Source organism: Diceros bicornis, chromosome 4 (assembly GCF_020826845.1).
Source record: "Diceros bicornis minor isolate mBicDic1 chromosome 4, mDicBic1.mat.cur, whole genome shotgun sequence".
In the NCBI taxonomy this organism is placed as follows: Eukaryota; Metazoa; Chordata; class Mammalia; order Perissodactyla; family Rhinocerotidae; genus Diceros; species Diceros bicornis.
Genome location: NC_080743.1, coordinates 49,381,238 through 49,397,478, shown reverse-complemented (window position 1 = coordinate 49,397,478; position 16,241 = coordinate 49,381,238). Strand labels below are relative to the sequence as shown.

At 41.4% G+C, this 16,241-nt stretch overlaps 1 protein-coding gene across 6 annotated transcripts in view; it reads right to left on the bottom strand.

Annotated features, from left to right (window-relative positions):
• Positions 1-2,248, bottom strand: part of TTF2 (transcription termination factor 2) — a 42,023-nt gene extending 39,775 nt beyond the window's left edge. For all 6 annotated transcript variants that reach the window (XR_009219780.1, XR_009219779.1, XM_058538902.1 and 3 more), the window contains exons 1-2: positions 2,188-2,248; positions 2,007-2,109 (exon numbers count right to left, since the gene is read on the bottom strand). Coding sequence is in view for 4 of the 6 variants with exons in the window: in XM_058538902.1 (XP_058394885.1) it covers positions 2,007-2,109; positions 2,188-2,215 (131 nt within the window). In the remaining 2 variants the exon portion in view is untranslated. The remainder of the gene's footprint in view (positions 1-2,006; positions 2,110-2,187) is intronic.
• Between the last annotated feature and the right edge of the window lie 13,993 nt (positions 2,249-16,241).

Genomic DNA, 16,241 nt, shown 5'->3' with positions numbered 1-16,241 from the left:
TTTTGCCTGATGACTCAAAAGTTTAAAACTATACTGTGCTATGCAATAACCCCCGGAACGACTGATGTGTCTAAGGCTGGCTGTGAATTTTCCCCAGGTTCTCCCATCATCTTTTTTCCTTCAATAACCTATTAGCTATCACTTGGCGTTATTCACATATCCACACTAGCAACATACTCCTTAATTTGCTTCATGCTTGGTGTAAGTTTTTTAACTCCTCCCTTCCAAGTTCTTATTATGAAAGAATTTATACATAACATTTGAGAGTAAAGAGGTTTGAGTGAAGGTCTAAAATACTCTCATAGGACCTGTGGCAGTTTTTTCTTTCTTTTTGCTTATATTCTGATTACCAGACATATTCCAAATAGGTCAAGTTTATCAAATAACTGTCTTTTAAGTCAAATATTATTGTACTAGTTTGTATAGCAGTACATTTGTATAAATGGCACTCTATTCAAGGGTACATTTCTTTTAACGTTAAACTGAGTCTTATGCTACTATTAATGCTTAATTCCTACCAATCTGAACATTCTTTCATATCTCATGAAACTTGAGCTAGGTCCTAAACCTAAGAAGCTCAGCATAGAAATTAGAAATAGGGGCCGGCCCAGTGGCACAGCGGTTAAGTGTGCGTGCGCTGCTTCGGCGGCCCGAGGATTGGCAGATTCGGATCCCGGGAGAGCACCCACGCGCCGCTTGTCAAGCCATGCTGTGGCTGGCGTCCTATACAAAGTAGAGGAAGATGGGCACGGATGTTAGCATAGGGCCAATTTTCCTCAGAAAAAAAAAAAAAAAAAGAGGAGGATTCGCATCAGATGTTAGCTCAGGGCTGATCTTCCTCACAAAAAAAAAAAAAATTAGAAATAAATAGTAACCTGGACATCATGATATGTTGTTGATAGCTTGAGTACTCTGCGTTGGTCCCTTCTATTTTAAGATTTGACACTGCTTTACTCAAAATCATGTTATATTTAATTAAAATGGATCCCAGTAATTGCTTTCAAATTAAAAAAAAAACCTATTAGAGGGCTAAGAAAATATTTTCTCTATAAATTTATCTTCTCAATCTGTAAACAGGTAGTCTTTCACTTAGTTTGAAAGCATAACAAAGACACAAATCATCTAAATCATAGAAGGGAAACATGAGAAGTTAATATACATGTTGAAAAAATACTTTATTTTCTAGTACTGATATCCATTATGTGCCTCACATGACATAAAAAAAATTAACTTTACTAACTTCCGTAGAGAGCAGAAAAAAGGTTTAATGATGTGATAGTTGGAAATTTCACATACTGTGGACACTTGGTACTGTGAAAATACTAATGCTTTATGAGAATAGTATTAATTTTTCTCACTTTAAAGAAGATACTTAATATTCTGGGTCTCTGATTTGAATTTTGTAAAACCACAGTGCTGAATCAGATTTCTGATGTTTCTTTCAGCGTTGATCTACAAAGTAACTTGTTTCTTTGGATTATCGGTCTCACCAATTAAATGCCGAGAATCCTATTTTTAAATGGGGCTGATAATCTGACCACCAGCGTGTTTTAACCTCAAACATTTAACACCCAGTTCAGCCTAAAACCAGTGCAAAACTGGGGCCAATTATTTTCTACTACGCCTGTACGTCCTCGCTTAAATGGTGCAAGGGGTGGGGCTAATGTACCAGCAGAAGGAAGTGGTCAAAGCTTGACGGGTGAGTAGAAACCCAGAGCTGGAAAGGACCAGAAGGATCCAGAAGTAGCCGATCCTCCATTTTACAGGTAGCGGAATCGCAGGTCCAGAGAGGGAAACTAACCAGCCTCGGGTCACACAAGCAGTAGTGGAGCGTCTCCCAAACCCGCCACTCTATCCTGAGATTACCAACTACTTAAAGTGCCCTGGCTCCGCAGACCAGGGGCCCCAGGTCTCCTAGACCCTGTGGCGCCGGGCAGCGGGGAGCCGACGGCTCCTCCACGGAGGCCGCGCGCGGTCGCAGGGAAGGTGACCAGTTCGAGACCTACTCGGTGGGACTGACGAAGCCGCACGTGTCTGCGTGGCACACGTAGAAGCTCTTTCCTTTATTCGGGCCATCGCGGATGCCGGTCTTCAGAAAGCAGAAGGTCTCTGAGGAGAGAGGTCGACAGCGATTACGCCACGCTAGATTGACAGACCCCGGGGGACCCTACGCCCCCGGCCCCTTACCGTGCTCTGGGCACCTAACTACTTCCATCACGCTCTTTCTCTCCTCTTCCTAGGCGCCTCGCCCTAAGCCCGGCTTCCGCCTTTTGCTCCGCCCGCCTCACTCAGGAACCAATCATCATCCACCTCCTCTAGTCTCAACCCCCATAACTCCTCTCTCGTGGCCTTAACTCCTATTATCAGCCAATCATACAGGAAGTTCGCTCACTTCCAACCAATCACAGCCGCCCTCAGGCTCGGCGCGCTCCGAAATCAAATACGAGGCGCGGCGGCTCTGGCCTTGGGGGTGGGGCGTGGCTGAAGTCGGAGGGAGGGTTGGAGGCTGGCAGGGCTTCCGAGGAGAGGGCAGCTTTGGTATGCCCGTCCTGGAAGAGGGGAAAGGCGCAGCTGAGACTGTGGGCGACTCTAGTTGACATTGAAGACCCAGAGGCGGCCCTAGGGGGAGCACGCGTCACGAGCTGCAGAGGGGAGCTCTTCTCCCGGGGGCCGAGAGCGCCTCGAGCTTCGCAGTCATCTCGGAGCCGGGGTCTGGCGCTCCTGGGCGCTCTGCCGCTGTGCGCGGTCACTGGGGAGGGGACGCCCGGAGAAGCAGCCACCGCAGGAGGAGCCACTGAATTTGCAGTGCTGGAGCGGGGGCGAGGTGGGGTGCGGGTGAGGGGTGACGGGGGCGTCCTTTAAAGCCGTACGGTGAACTGAAAAGTCTGTCCTAGATCAGGCATCAAGACTTCTCTAGGACCCCGCGACAACCCTTTAAATTTGCGTAGCGCTTTAGACTTCACAGAGTGCTTACACACACGCGTCTCTCTGGACTCGACAACCTGGTGAGATGGGCAGCATTTTATGGAGGACCCCGAGACTCACAGAAGTTTAAGTGCCTCACCCAAGGTCACAGAAGTAATAAGTGGGCAATCTACGGACGGGGGCCCGGGAGACCGCGCAGCTGCCTCCTGTGTGTGCTCAGTGTTCTCTAGGCACTCAGTGTAGGAGCCCTGAGTTAAAAGTGTCGGAAGTGGAGACAACAGGGAGGAAATAGCTTACCTTTCGTGAAAGGGAATTTTACTTTGTACATTTTGTATTGTCACATTTTCTACTAGTATGCTTTTGTAATATTAAAAATGGAGGATGAAGTTAAATAAAACAAAGGGGACTGTATTTGAAATCGCAATCAGATCTATTAGTTAACAAAAAGGGAGGAATAGAAATCAAAGACTTACTGCAATAGAAATGGTTTCATATTACAGCTATTGAGGACCGTGTGTCCAGACATATGGTGTGGCATGTGCAACTCTATTTATGGGGCCAGAAGGACAGAAAATCTGTAATGTCTAGGAAATCTGGGCTATGTGATAAATGTAAATGTCATGGGGGGTCCGGAGGAGGGGAGACTGAGGTATCATTTATTAATTAAAGTACTTATTAAATAGCTTTTTGTGTGCGCAATGTGGACTAACTGCTTGAGAATTATAAAATTCATTTATTCACATACACACAAAGTTTAAAACAACCATTCTAACCACAAGGAGCTTACTCAATATTTGGAGGAGACTGAGCTGGCACATATTGAAAACTTAACATAACAATGTAAAGTAGTATTTAAATGTCAAAATGAGCGGAGTTAGCAGTAAAGTCTATCGGGCTAGATAAAGATGTGTCTGGAACCAAAGCCGAGTTAGTTGCTATGTAACTCCTGGTCTGAAACACCTATAGATACACTTAGAGATAAGATGGGAGCAAAAAACAAATCGATAAATAGAGGCATTTCCATTATCCCCAGATTATAATTCTTGCATTGAGAGGTTTTTGTGTATATATTTAATAGATGCTATATTGGGAGAAGTAGACCATGAGTACAGGATTTGCAAGATAAGGGGCATGATAATTTACTTATTTCTTGAATAATAGCTTTTTGAAACAAATAAGACAAAATCAGGGCCTCTTAAATATCCCCTTAAGGAAAAGCTCTTCTTCTGCAGGTATCTAAGCCAGTATCTCAGATCTAACCCCATGAAAGTGTATACAGCCAAATCACAGAAAGGGGGAATATTTCTTCCATAAATTTAGGATATGCTAGATCAAAATGTTTATGCTCTGGACAGTTTATCCCACCTAATCATGTTTATAAGAGTGAAAAAACAAGTTTGTCATTGAGTGAAAGGTGACCATAGTATCGGCATAAACTACAATGAATTATACAATATTCACTTTTCAAAATATATGAATAATTAGTGTATATGTATTAACTTTTATTCTTAATTTATATTTATATATATATACATCTGTGTGTGTGTGTGTGTGTGTGTGTGTGCATGTGAGGAAGATTAGCCCTGAGCTAACATCTGTGCCCATCTTCCTCCACTTTATATGTGGGACGCTGGCACAGCATGGCTTAATGAGTGGTGCCTATGTCCACGCCCAGGATTTGAACCTTCGAACCCTGGGCTGCCAAAATGGAGGCAAGAACTTAACCACTATGCCACTGGGCCGGCCCCTATATTTATATTTTTAATTTATATCACTAATTAACTTGCAGACCCTTGGGGAGACCTTTGGAGAATGTGCTTTATGAACCTCTATTTTGAGTAAAGTTGAGGTTTTGAGTTTGTTTTTCTTTAAAGCTTGATTTATTCAAAATGAGTAGGTCCTAGAGCTAGATAGTTTAAATCCACAGGTTAATGATTCAATAAATTCTTTCCATACGAGGCTGGTCAAACACAAAGTATATGATGGAATTGTTCTAAAACTAGATTGTGGTAATGGCTGCACAACTATATACATTTACTAAGACTCAGGGGACTGTACAGTTTAAATAGGTGAATTCCATGGTATCTAAATTTTCCTTCAATAAAGCTGTTAAAGGGCCGGCCCCGTGGCTTAGCGGTTAAGTGCGCGCGCTCCGCTGCTGGCGGCCCGGGTTCGGATCCCGGGTGCGGATCCCAGCGCACACCGATGCACCGCTTCTCTGGCCATGCTGAGGCCGCATCCCACATACAGCAACTAGAAGCATGTGCAGCTATGACATGCAGCTATCTACTGGGGCTTTGGGGGAAAAAATAAATAAAATTAAAGAAAAAAAATCATGTTTAAAAAATAATAATAATAAAGCTGTTAAAAAAAAAAACACACAAAACCCCAAGGCATAGGCAATGACAAAACATCTGCATGGAAAACAAAACCTGAGATTTATCATCCACATACTTTGACATCCTAAGGAAATACAATGGGTGAAGGAGTAAAATAGTAGAAACTCTTTAGTTTCAGGTGGTGTAGATCCTTAAGCAGACTGGTTCTCTGACCCATGCAATAAAATCTAGAGTGATGCAAACACTCATTTTAATTCTTGGGAAAATTAGAGAATTATGTTTTCTCTGGTCAGCATTGTGCTGGCTGGCCTATATTAAACATGTCAGACATCTATAAGATGCTGGTGGTGAGAGGATCAGCTAGAACAGTCACCCACCCCTTAACACACTTGTCACTGTCTGTATTGTTTAAAAATAATCAGAGATTCCAAGTTAGTTGTAAAATTCCAGCTTCTGTGCAACCTTATCTTTACTTATTATTTTAATTATTAAATTGTCCAACTATGTTTTTCCAATCAACTGATAAGTCTAAGAAGTATATTTCATTTTCTGAACGTACATCCTTCTGGGTTTTTGCTCATTACTTTGGGATGGGGTGGGAAGGAGTAACTAATTTTAGATGGCGGATAAAGGATTTTTGCCCATGAGGCACATTATTACTAGAGGGAACCATCACTGTAGACTAACTTTTTATGAGGTGTATAAATTCTTTTACGTGCATTTTCACATTTAGTTCTCACAACTGTCCTGGCAGTGGGTATTCTTTTATCCCCATTTAAGAGTAGGATACCGAAGTTGAGAGCAGTTAGGAGCTTGTCCCAAGGCCATGCTCCTACCCACTACCTTACAGAGCCTCACCATGAACTTTGGAACCACACGGGGCCCATAGATTAATCTTGTTCTGGCTCAAAGTCACAAAGCTGACACCAGGCAGATCCGGGTCTGGCAGCCATTTTTCGAGATTCCCAATCCAGTTCTTGCCACGACAGTATTTTTATGAAGCATAAATTATTCAGGGCGTCATTCAGATATTTAACCTACACATAGCCAAGCATTCAGATATTTGTGGTGTACAGACACGGCCCAAATCCAAGACAAAAAAACAAACCAAGTCCTGCCATTTTATAAATGATCACTAGGTAGCAGCATGTTAACATAAAAACCAAACAGAAGGCCCGCCTTTTCTGTTGTTTCATTCTTTTTTGCTTAACGATATGTAATAGTAACTCAGTTTCCTTTCATTTTGTGTCTTTCAAATATATGACCACTTTGAACTTGTCCTTTGACGTAGGCACAGTCAGGATATTATAGTAAGGACAAATCTGGTTATAATTTGAAAAGCCAAGAGACTTTACAAATTCTTTTGTTGTACCAATATTTTGTATGAGGTTCCAAATTTCACTGATCCTAAAATATCCCAAAAATTGTTCAAAGCAGGCCCTCCTTCATCTACTTTTCTTTTTGGTAAGCATACATTCAATACTTTTTTGGTAAATTTATAAATTTGTACAACCATCACCAGACTCCAGTTTTAGAATATTTCCATCACCTCAAAAACTTCCCTCAAACCTGTGGCTAGTCAATCCCTACTAACACACGCAGCACCAACGCAACTGCTGATTTTCTTTCTGTCTTTATAAATTTGCCTTTTCTGGACATATCATATAAACGGAGGCTACAATATGTGGTCTATTGCCCCTGTCTTCTTTCATTTAGCATAATGCTTTTAAGGTTTATCCATGTTGTGGCATGTATCAGTATTTGACTCTTTTTACTACTGAATAGTATTCCATTGTATTCATTCACCAGTTGATAAACATTTGAATTTTTTTCCCTTTGGAGTTACTAGGAATAATGTCATGAATATTAACAAGTCTTTATGTGGATATTTTCATTCCTCTTGGATTCCTACATGTGGAATTGCTGGTCGTGTGGTAAGTTTATGTTTAACTTTTTAGAAAATTGCCAGACTGTTTTCCAAAGTGGCTGTACCATTTTATATGCCCATGAGCAATGTATAAATATTCTGGGTTCTCCACATCCTCACCAACACTTGTTATTGTCTGTCCTTTTTATTATAGTCATGCACCCCATAACAACACTTTGGTCAATGACAGACTGCATATACAAGGGTGGTCCCATAAGATTAGTACCATGTAGCCTAGGTGTGTAGTAGGCTATACTATCTAGGTTTGTGCAAGTACACGCTATGATGTTCGCACAACGTGAAATTGCCTATGGACGAATTTCTCAGAATTTATCAGTTGTTAAGCAACTCATGAATGTATAGTCATTCTAGTAGTTGTGAAGTGGTATCTCACTTTGGTTTTAATTTGCATTTCCTAATGACAATGAAGAGTGATGTTGAGCTCCTTTTCACGTGCTTATTAGTCAACATCTTCCTCTTTTTAAATGGTCTTGAAAGGCTTTTTCTTTTAAAGGTTTATATGGAAGTTAAACTAAAATCTAAGTAAAAATGACATTAATTGTTATTAATCCAAGGAGATCAAAGAAATAGTAATGATATGTATAATGTTAAGCAACAAAATTCCATATATACTATGATTATAGTCATGTAAAAAATATTTTTAACCACAACAAACTATTAATGTTTAAGACTACATATTGTGTGGGCCGGCCCCGTGGCTTAGCGGTTAAGTGCACACGCTCCGCTGCTGGCGGCTCGGGTTCGGATCCTGGGGGCGCACCGACGCACTGCTTCTCCGGCCATGCTGAGGCCACGTCCCACATACAGCAACTAGAAGGATGTGCAGCTATGACATACAACTATCTACTGGGGCTTTGGGGGAAAAATAAATAAATAAATAAAATTATAAAAAAAAAAAGACTACATATTGTGTAATTTCATTTATAAACTTCTGAGAGGTTGGAGTGGAAGATGGATGCAGTTTTTATTTTCTACAACTCACATGTATTGCTTTTATGATTTAAAAAAAAATAAAGACATTAAAAGCAGACGCATAGGAAAACGTAACAGAGGGAATGCACCAAAATAATCATAATGCTTATTTAAGATGGTAGGATTATTGGTGGTTTTTTCTTTTTCCCCATTTTTCTATACCACATGCAATGTTGCTGTCGGCTGTAAAGCAGTTGTGGGACTGATTTCACCCCTCCACCACAGCACCTCTTAAACTCGATTAGTTCTCAATCTAGCTGTTTAATCCTGATCTTCCTGTAATTAATCCTTTCTTTATTTTCTTTATTCTTCGCACCCCCTTTTTGGTATCTAATTTCAAATTTTATAGCAAAATATCTTTTCCCCTTTTCCCTTAACTCTATAGTAGTTATTTTGCTTAATTCTAACCTTATCCTAACCCTAATTCCGAATATTACTAGAAAGCAAGGACACTTCTCACTTGCTCCGTAAAACCCTTGCTTCTTTACAAATTACAGATAACCTAGAGGTTCAGGACCTCTTGTGGCTATGGCTTTGTTTTCTGGCAGCCAACCCGAGTTGCATTTCTTCTGGAAGGCAACAAATGGCACCACGGTAGATTCCAGGTTCTCAGGTTGAGAATGAGTACACCACCCAGGGCTCCAAAGATGTTTTGAACCTCCCTACATGCTGGGGTCTTAGGGACTGAGGAAAGTCTGTTAGAGTTCTGGCTGGTTCTCCCTATGTTTCCTTCTTGAGTTAACCTAGGAGCTGGAAGAGAACAGCCTCTGTTTTCCGCCACTATTTTTCGGTACTAAAATGGTCTTCAAGAACTCATTAACCTTTTAAAAACATGAATCTGATTCTGTTACTCTTCACTTGAAACTCTTGAGTGGCTTTCATTTAGAATTTAGAAAAAAGTTTAAATCCTCACCTTGTTTCATGTGGGGCCCCATATGGTCTGGCCCTGCCTGCATCTCCCTCTCACATTCTGCTGTCCTACTACTCCCTGCCTCCTACGTTCCAGCCCCCCTGCCCTGCCTTCCGTTCCTAATGTGCCCAGCTTCGTCTTACCTTAAGGCCTCTGTTCCTTTTGTGCTTTCTGCCTGGGATGTTTTTCCTAGTTCTTTAAAAGTCTGGCCCCACATCCTTCAGGTCTCAGCTTAAGCATCACCTCTGTGAGACTTTCCCTGACTGTTTTATCTGTGGAAGTCCTTCCTAGTCATTCTTGATCTCAGCACTCTGTTTGATTTCTGCATAACATTCAGTTTGTACTAAATTGTCTATTTACTTGATTCTCTGTCTCCTCCATAGATTGTGCCTATAAGTACCAAGAGAGCAGGGACTGATTTCTGTTTGGCTCACTACTCACTACATACACAGCACATAGAAATTCAATACATATCTGTTAAGTGAAATAAGTAAAACCATAAGGTAGAAGGGACCCTAAAGTCACCTAGTGGGCCGTCCCAATCCCCTCCACATCATCTCTAATGGATTCAGCATAGAAACTTCTGGTCACAGCAAATTTTCTATTTGGGTATCTCAAAATGTCAGTCAATCCTAATGTATATTGAGTAGAAATCTGTGTTTCTATCTGAAACTTCCACTGTCATCTGGAGTTATACATAATACACTTAATTCTTTTCACTTTCACTTTCAAATATTTGAATATGACTGTCTCATCCTCCCCTCACTCCACGTGTATTCTCATTCCTCAGAGAAACTGCTCCAACTGCTTCAATTACTTTTCTTCCCTCCAGACCCCCTCACCAGCGTTTTTCAATGAATGTTTGCTTAATTTGAGGCACTGCAAGCAGAATTCAATATGAAGAATACCATGGGATAATTATCTCCTTTATTTTGGATATGACTACTTTATTTTTTTTTTAATTTTTATTTATTTATTTTTTTCCCCCAAAGCCCCAGTAGATAGTTGTATGTCATAGTTGCACATCCCTCTAGTTGCTGTATGTGGGACACGGCCTCAGCATGGCCAGAGAAGCAGCGCGTCGGGGCGCGCCCGGATCCCGGGCGCGCCCGGGATCCGAACCTGCGTCTCCAGCAGCGGAGCACGCGCACCCAACCACCAAGCCACAGGCCGGCCCATGACTACTTTATATATGCAATATAAAGCTGCAAAATTTTTCTTCTGTCTCTTTTCTAATATGTCATACTAGTAATTTATATGGAGTGTGGAATCAACCAAAACCACTGCATTTAGTTTTCATGCATGAACGCAAATCTCTCTCACCTGGTGCATCTAATTGCTTGAACTTAACTATGGGTTCTATCTTTCTTCTTGTTAGTTTTGATCCATCATTCTAACCTGTCTAGATCTCTTTGAATCTTATTCCTGTCAGCTGACTTGTTAGTGCTATCTCTTGTCAACTGAACACTTGACAAACCAGCTCCCTTTGACTTCATCCAAGTTGCCAGTAAAAATGCTGAACAAGGAAGAGCACTTGAGCACAACTTGGAGAGATCCCCTCTAGGTAAACATGGCGCCTTAGTCATCATGCTGTGGATGTAGTCATTCAGTCAGGCATGGAGTCACATAATTGCCACTTCTCATTCAAATGCCTCGCTGCAGCTCATACATGCTCTACAACTGTCCCTTGATTCACCAGCCTGCAAAGCATAGCAGAAAAGGAAGTAAGACTAACCTGGGTGACTGTTTTCTTGGTGACCAGCACAGGAAGCAGCCTAGAAGCCACAAGGGGAAGTGCTTCTTCAGGACAAAGGCTCTTGCCTCGCACTAGGCTAGTGATTCATTCAGTCACATCATCTCTTGTCTTGTCAATCTGCCTCATAACTGTCACCTCTCACTCCTTATCTAATATGCTACCTTCTTCCTCTTCTCTTGATCCTCTCTCAAGGTTTATGTGCGTTTGGATCAAGGCTAGGCAGTTCTAAGCGAGGGATTTGCTGCAGTCCAACAATGAGAAAAGGAAGAGTTAATAACTCTTTTGATGAAGATCTGAGGCAGCCTTCCTGGGCAGCCCAGGACATCCCCTTCAAAAGATCTATCTCTTCCTAGTTCTTCAGTTCCTCTTTAGTACTTTCTCACCCTCTCTTTCCTGAACTGAACTTCCACCTTGCTCTAAGCAGAAGCAGACAAACCTGTTGCCACACACAGCAGATAGACTTATTCTCTTCTACTGTACCAGAGAGACAGCGAGGCCTTGCCTCAGTGCTGTGGAGTTTGCGGCCTCCCCTGGTGTCTGAAGGTTTCTTCCTGCAAGCATGCAATCTTCTTCCTTCTCACAGTCAGTGGGTTCCTTCAGAAGCTGCCAACACTGCTGCTGTTGAGGGATCAGAGAGATCCACTTGAGCCCAAGAGAAGAGCATGGGTGGGGCAGGGGATGTGAGGTTCTTCTTTCTGTGGTTTGTTGGCTTTTATGTTTGCTTTCTCATTGTTAAGTGCTAATGCCCAGTTTCTTCTCTTTTATTCCTCTTTTTCTCCTGCTCTCCCCACTACCCCTCCCTCCAACCTCAACACTTCTCCTTCGGTCCAGAGGAGACAAAAACAGCATAAACGATTGGCTGTGGAGGAGGAATTGTGCAAGTTGTTTGCATTCCCACCCAGAGCTCTGCATGCATGTTTAAGCAATCCCTTCTCATCCTTAAACTCTTTCCATGATGACACCATTCCTGCCACTTTAGTAATCGCCTATTTCTGAGGGAAGAGCTGGAGCATGGCTAAGTGGTAGGTGGGGAAATTCTGCTCACTTGAATGGTTTGGCTTTTAAGTTGTACACCCTACCCAAGTATGTGCATGCATAATAAGAAATACTGAACATGTAGCACTCAGATAACTTACTCCATGTGAACCATGTTAACGGGCATAAGAGCACACCTCAGGGAGGTACAGGGCAAACCACAGTTCAATGCATTAATTACACTGTCAGTTCTGCTGTGGACTGAATTGTGTCCCCCCAAATTCATGTGTTGAAGCTCTACTTCCCAATGTGATGGTATTTGGAGAGGGGGCCTTTGGGAGGTAATTAGGTTTAGATGAGGTCCTGAGGGTAGGGTCCTCATGATGGGATTAGTGCCCTTAGAAAGAGAGACAACAGAGAGCTCTCTCTCTCTCTCTCTCTCTCTCTCTCTTTCTCTCTCTGTCATGTGAGGACACTGCGAGAAGTTGGCAGTCTACAAGCTGGGAAGAGGGCCCTAGCCAGTCAGCTGACACATTGATCTAAGACTTCCCAGCCTCCAGAACTGTGAGAAAATAAATTCCTGTTGTTTAAGCCACTCAGTCTATGGTATTTTGTTATGGCAGCCCAAGCAGATAAATACAAATTCCCAAGCTAATTATTTGCTATCTGCTATAACATTTGTTTTCCAAATGTACCATTTGCACTCAAATCTACATGTAAATTGAATTAGCTAATTAATACAGGTGTAAAGCACCTCAGGATAGGAGTCTCTGGTGACTCCATTTCCCATTAATTCCCATATATTTATATATCTTCACTTGGAACTCCTGGATTAAACTACCCTGGCTTCTCATTTAACTATAAAGCACTCAAGACAATTTTATCCAAATGTTCCTCTGTCCACATTGCCTTGATGTCCTCACTCTTTCCTAAAACTTTACACTTATCTTTCTTTAAGTTAGTCTTTCGGGCCGAGGACTCAAGCAATGATCCCATTTTGTGGCAAAGCCCATGTTTGCATTTCATTCCCGTGCCCTGTTCTCCTCACTATGGTATTAAAGATTAGGAAATAAGATGCAGGTATCTGGTTTCCTTTCCAGGAGTAGAAAGGATTAAAATGGCCGATGATGATACCTAACATTCATGAGTTCTAACTCCTTTATGTGTCTATCTCATTTAATCCTTACAACAAACTCCATGAAGTAATGAGTATTATCCCCATTTTACGGATGAGGGAAGTGAGCAAAGAGATTAACTACCAAAGATTACACAGCCAGTGAGTGATGTTGTCAGGATTTGAACCTCGGGAGTCTAAATCCAGAGCCTGCATTCCTGACTATGAAGTTACCAATGTATTCATTGGGTACACCATCTAAAAGGAGCAAAAAGTCAAAGTGGAAGACCCTGAGAGGTAATAGTTAGCAGCCTCAATTTTATCTTGCTTCAGCCACTTCAGACTCCTGCAACATTGCTCAATGTTTCGCTTCACTAATGATGCTTTTTACACAGAACATCCTCATTTGTCAATTTTAGGGCTAGAAGGTATTTGGCCCACACATAGAGAATAAAAGCTATTCTGACATCAGCACCCTTTTACTGGGCTGGTCATGTCTTGGGTATTGAGAACAGAATTCTCAAACAATTTCCTGCTGCCAGCAGGGTAGTACAAATAGCTGCTGTCAGACAGACCATTAAACAATACAAAGATTCCCTAAAGGCAGACTTAAGAACTTGTAGCATCTGCCTTCAGTCATGGGAGACCATAAAAAAACATGCTCTCGTGTGTCCATTTGAACAGCATCATAAGGCAGCACAGAGTAGCCATTCAATCAACATGCATTGGACCAAATGGAAATCTGCAGGAACCAAGGCAAAGAGTACAAAGGAGTCCACTGTCCCTCCAGTCCAAATTCGTCTCTCCTTTTTAGAGAAAACCAGCTCTTAGAAAGCATGTGACAAAACAGGCACCTATCATTGTTTTCTGTCCCAGTGCTCCTCTCATTACCTGTGTGTACTGAGCTTTGCTCCTGGTGAGTTGGTAGAATCTTTACAACTCAAGGACGCATACTGTGATAGAAAGAGCGTTGCTTTTGGGGGCCGGCCCCATGGCGTAGCGGTTAAGTGAATGCGCTAAGCTGCTGGCAGCCCAGGTTCGGATCCCGATCCCGATCGCGCACGGATGTACCGCTTGTCAGGCCGTGCTGTGGCGGCATCCCACATAAAGTGGAGGAAGATGGGCATGGATGTTACCCCAGGGCCAGTCTTCCTCAGCAAAAAATAAATGAGGAGGATTGGCAGATGTTAGCTCAAGGCTGATCTTCCTCACACACACAAAAAAGAGTGTTGCTTTTGGAGTCAATGCACCCGAGCTTAAATACTAGCTCTGCCACTTAATGATCAGTGACCACAGGCACAATACTTAACTGCTTTTTCTTGGTTTGTGGTTTAATCTCAGCTTCTTCACAAGATTGTCGTAAGGATTCAATCCTCATAACACATGATGGCTCCTCAATAAAGTAAACATTAACTCCTTTCTCCTTTCCTCTTTGAGGGAATGGATGATGTCGGTTATTTCTGCATGTCTAGCTCCTAGTGTGTGTCTTGGCACATGCTAAATATCAGAAAATGCTTGTGAAATAAATAAATCTAAAATTTCTCTTGTACATTAAAATCTCTCTGTGTTAGTCATCTAGCTGTTCTGAAATACTTTTTGAAAGAAAGATGCTTTTTTTAAAAAAAAACTTAGGTTTAAGTTATTTACATGCAGTTATTTATTGTTATGTTTATATTATATATTTTTTAAGTTATATGTTAAGGTATTTACATATTATAAAGTACTCAAATCTTAAGAAGACAGCTCAGTGAATTTTTACATATATATAACACCTATGAAACCACCAGCTAGATCAATTTCAGTTTGCCCCAGAAGATTTCAGTTGCCCCAGAAGATTCCTTCATGCTCCTTCCTGCTCAATACTCCCCCTGCCAGAGGAAGTTATATTCTGACTTCTATCACTATAGATTCGTTTTGCTGGTTCCTGGACTTCAAATAAATGGAATCATATGGTGCATACCCTTTGTTTCTGCCTTCTTTCACTCAACAAATGCTGTGAGATCATCCATATTGTCATGTATGTCAGTAATTTGTTCATTTTTATTGCTGTGTAATATTCCATGGTATGTATAAAGTATAATTTATCTATTGACCTTCTGATGGACAATGGGGTTGTTTCCAGTTTTTAGCAATGATGAATAAAGCTGTAAATATTCTTGTATATATCTTTTGATGGAAATAGGCATTTATTTCTCTTGAGTAAGTGCAAGTAGTGGAATTGCTAGGACATAGGGTAGATACATGTTTAACTTTATTAGAAACTACCAAACTATTTCACAAAATAGTTGAACAAATTTATACTCCCACCAGCAATGCATTGAGTTCCTATTGCTCCAAATTCTTACCAGCATTTGATATAGTCAGTCTTGTAAATTTTAGCCATCCTGGTGTATGTATACAGATATCTCATTATTGTTTTAATTTGCATTTTTTTGATGAGTAATTATGTCGAGCATCTGTGGCCATGGAGCTGCACCACTCAAATCTCCCTGGGAACCTGCTGCAGGGAGCATAGTTGATTGACAACCTACAGCAGCTAGATCTTTAGATCTATCACTGTTTGCATGCTGAGGCCATGTTTCCCCAGGGCTGCTCCCAGCAAAAGACTAAGCATGGCAGAGATCCTAGAGCTAGGCCATTTCTGCCCCATGGGATACTCCTCCAATAGGCAACCTTTGTTCACAGCTCCCATCAGCTTGACCCAGATTATTTCAAAACTGTTCTAAGTCTGAAACTCTTCCTATACGATCCTTCCTTCCCTGCTTCCTTCCATAGATGTCAGTCAAGGGCTCTCTCCACCTTCTCCTGCGCCATCTCCCTTTTTCCTTTGCAGGCTTTTCCCTCAGTAGACCCCTTGCATGTCTAATCCCATCTTGGCATATGCTTCACAAAGCACCTGAACTTATATCTGCTTATTGCCTGTTATAATATCCTCTTTAGTGAAATCCCTGTTCAAGTCTTTTGACTATTTGTAAATTGAGTTATGTGCTCCTCCTTTAAAAAAAATTGGTTTATAGGAGTTCTGTATATTTTCTGGATATGAGTCTTTGTCAGATATGCTATGTGAATATCTTTCCCTCATCCTTGGCTTGTGTAATCACTTTCTTAATGATGTCTTTGATGAACAGAAATTTTTTATTTTAGTGATGTCCAATTTATTATTTTCTTTTATAGTATAAAATGTGAGGTAGATGTCAAGATTAATTTTTTTCCCCATATGATTGTCCGATTGCTTCAGTACCATTTGTTAGAAAGAGTATGATTTCCCCACTGCAGTAGCACCTATAATGGAAATTAGGTAA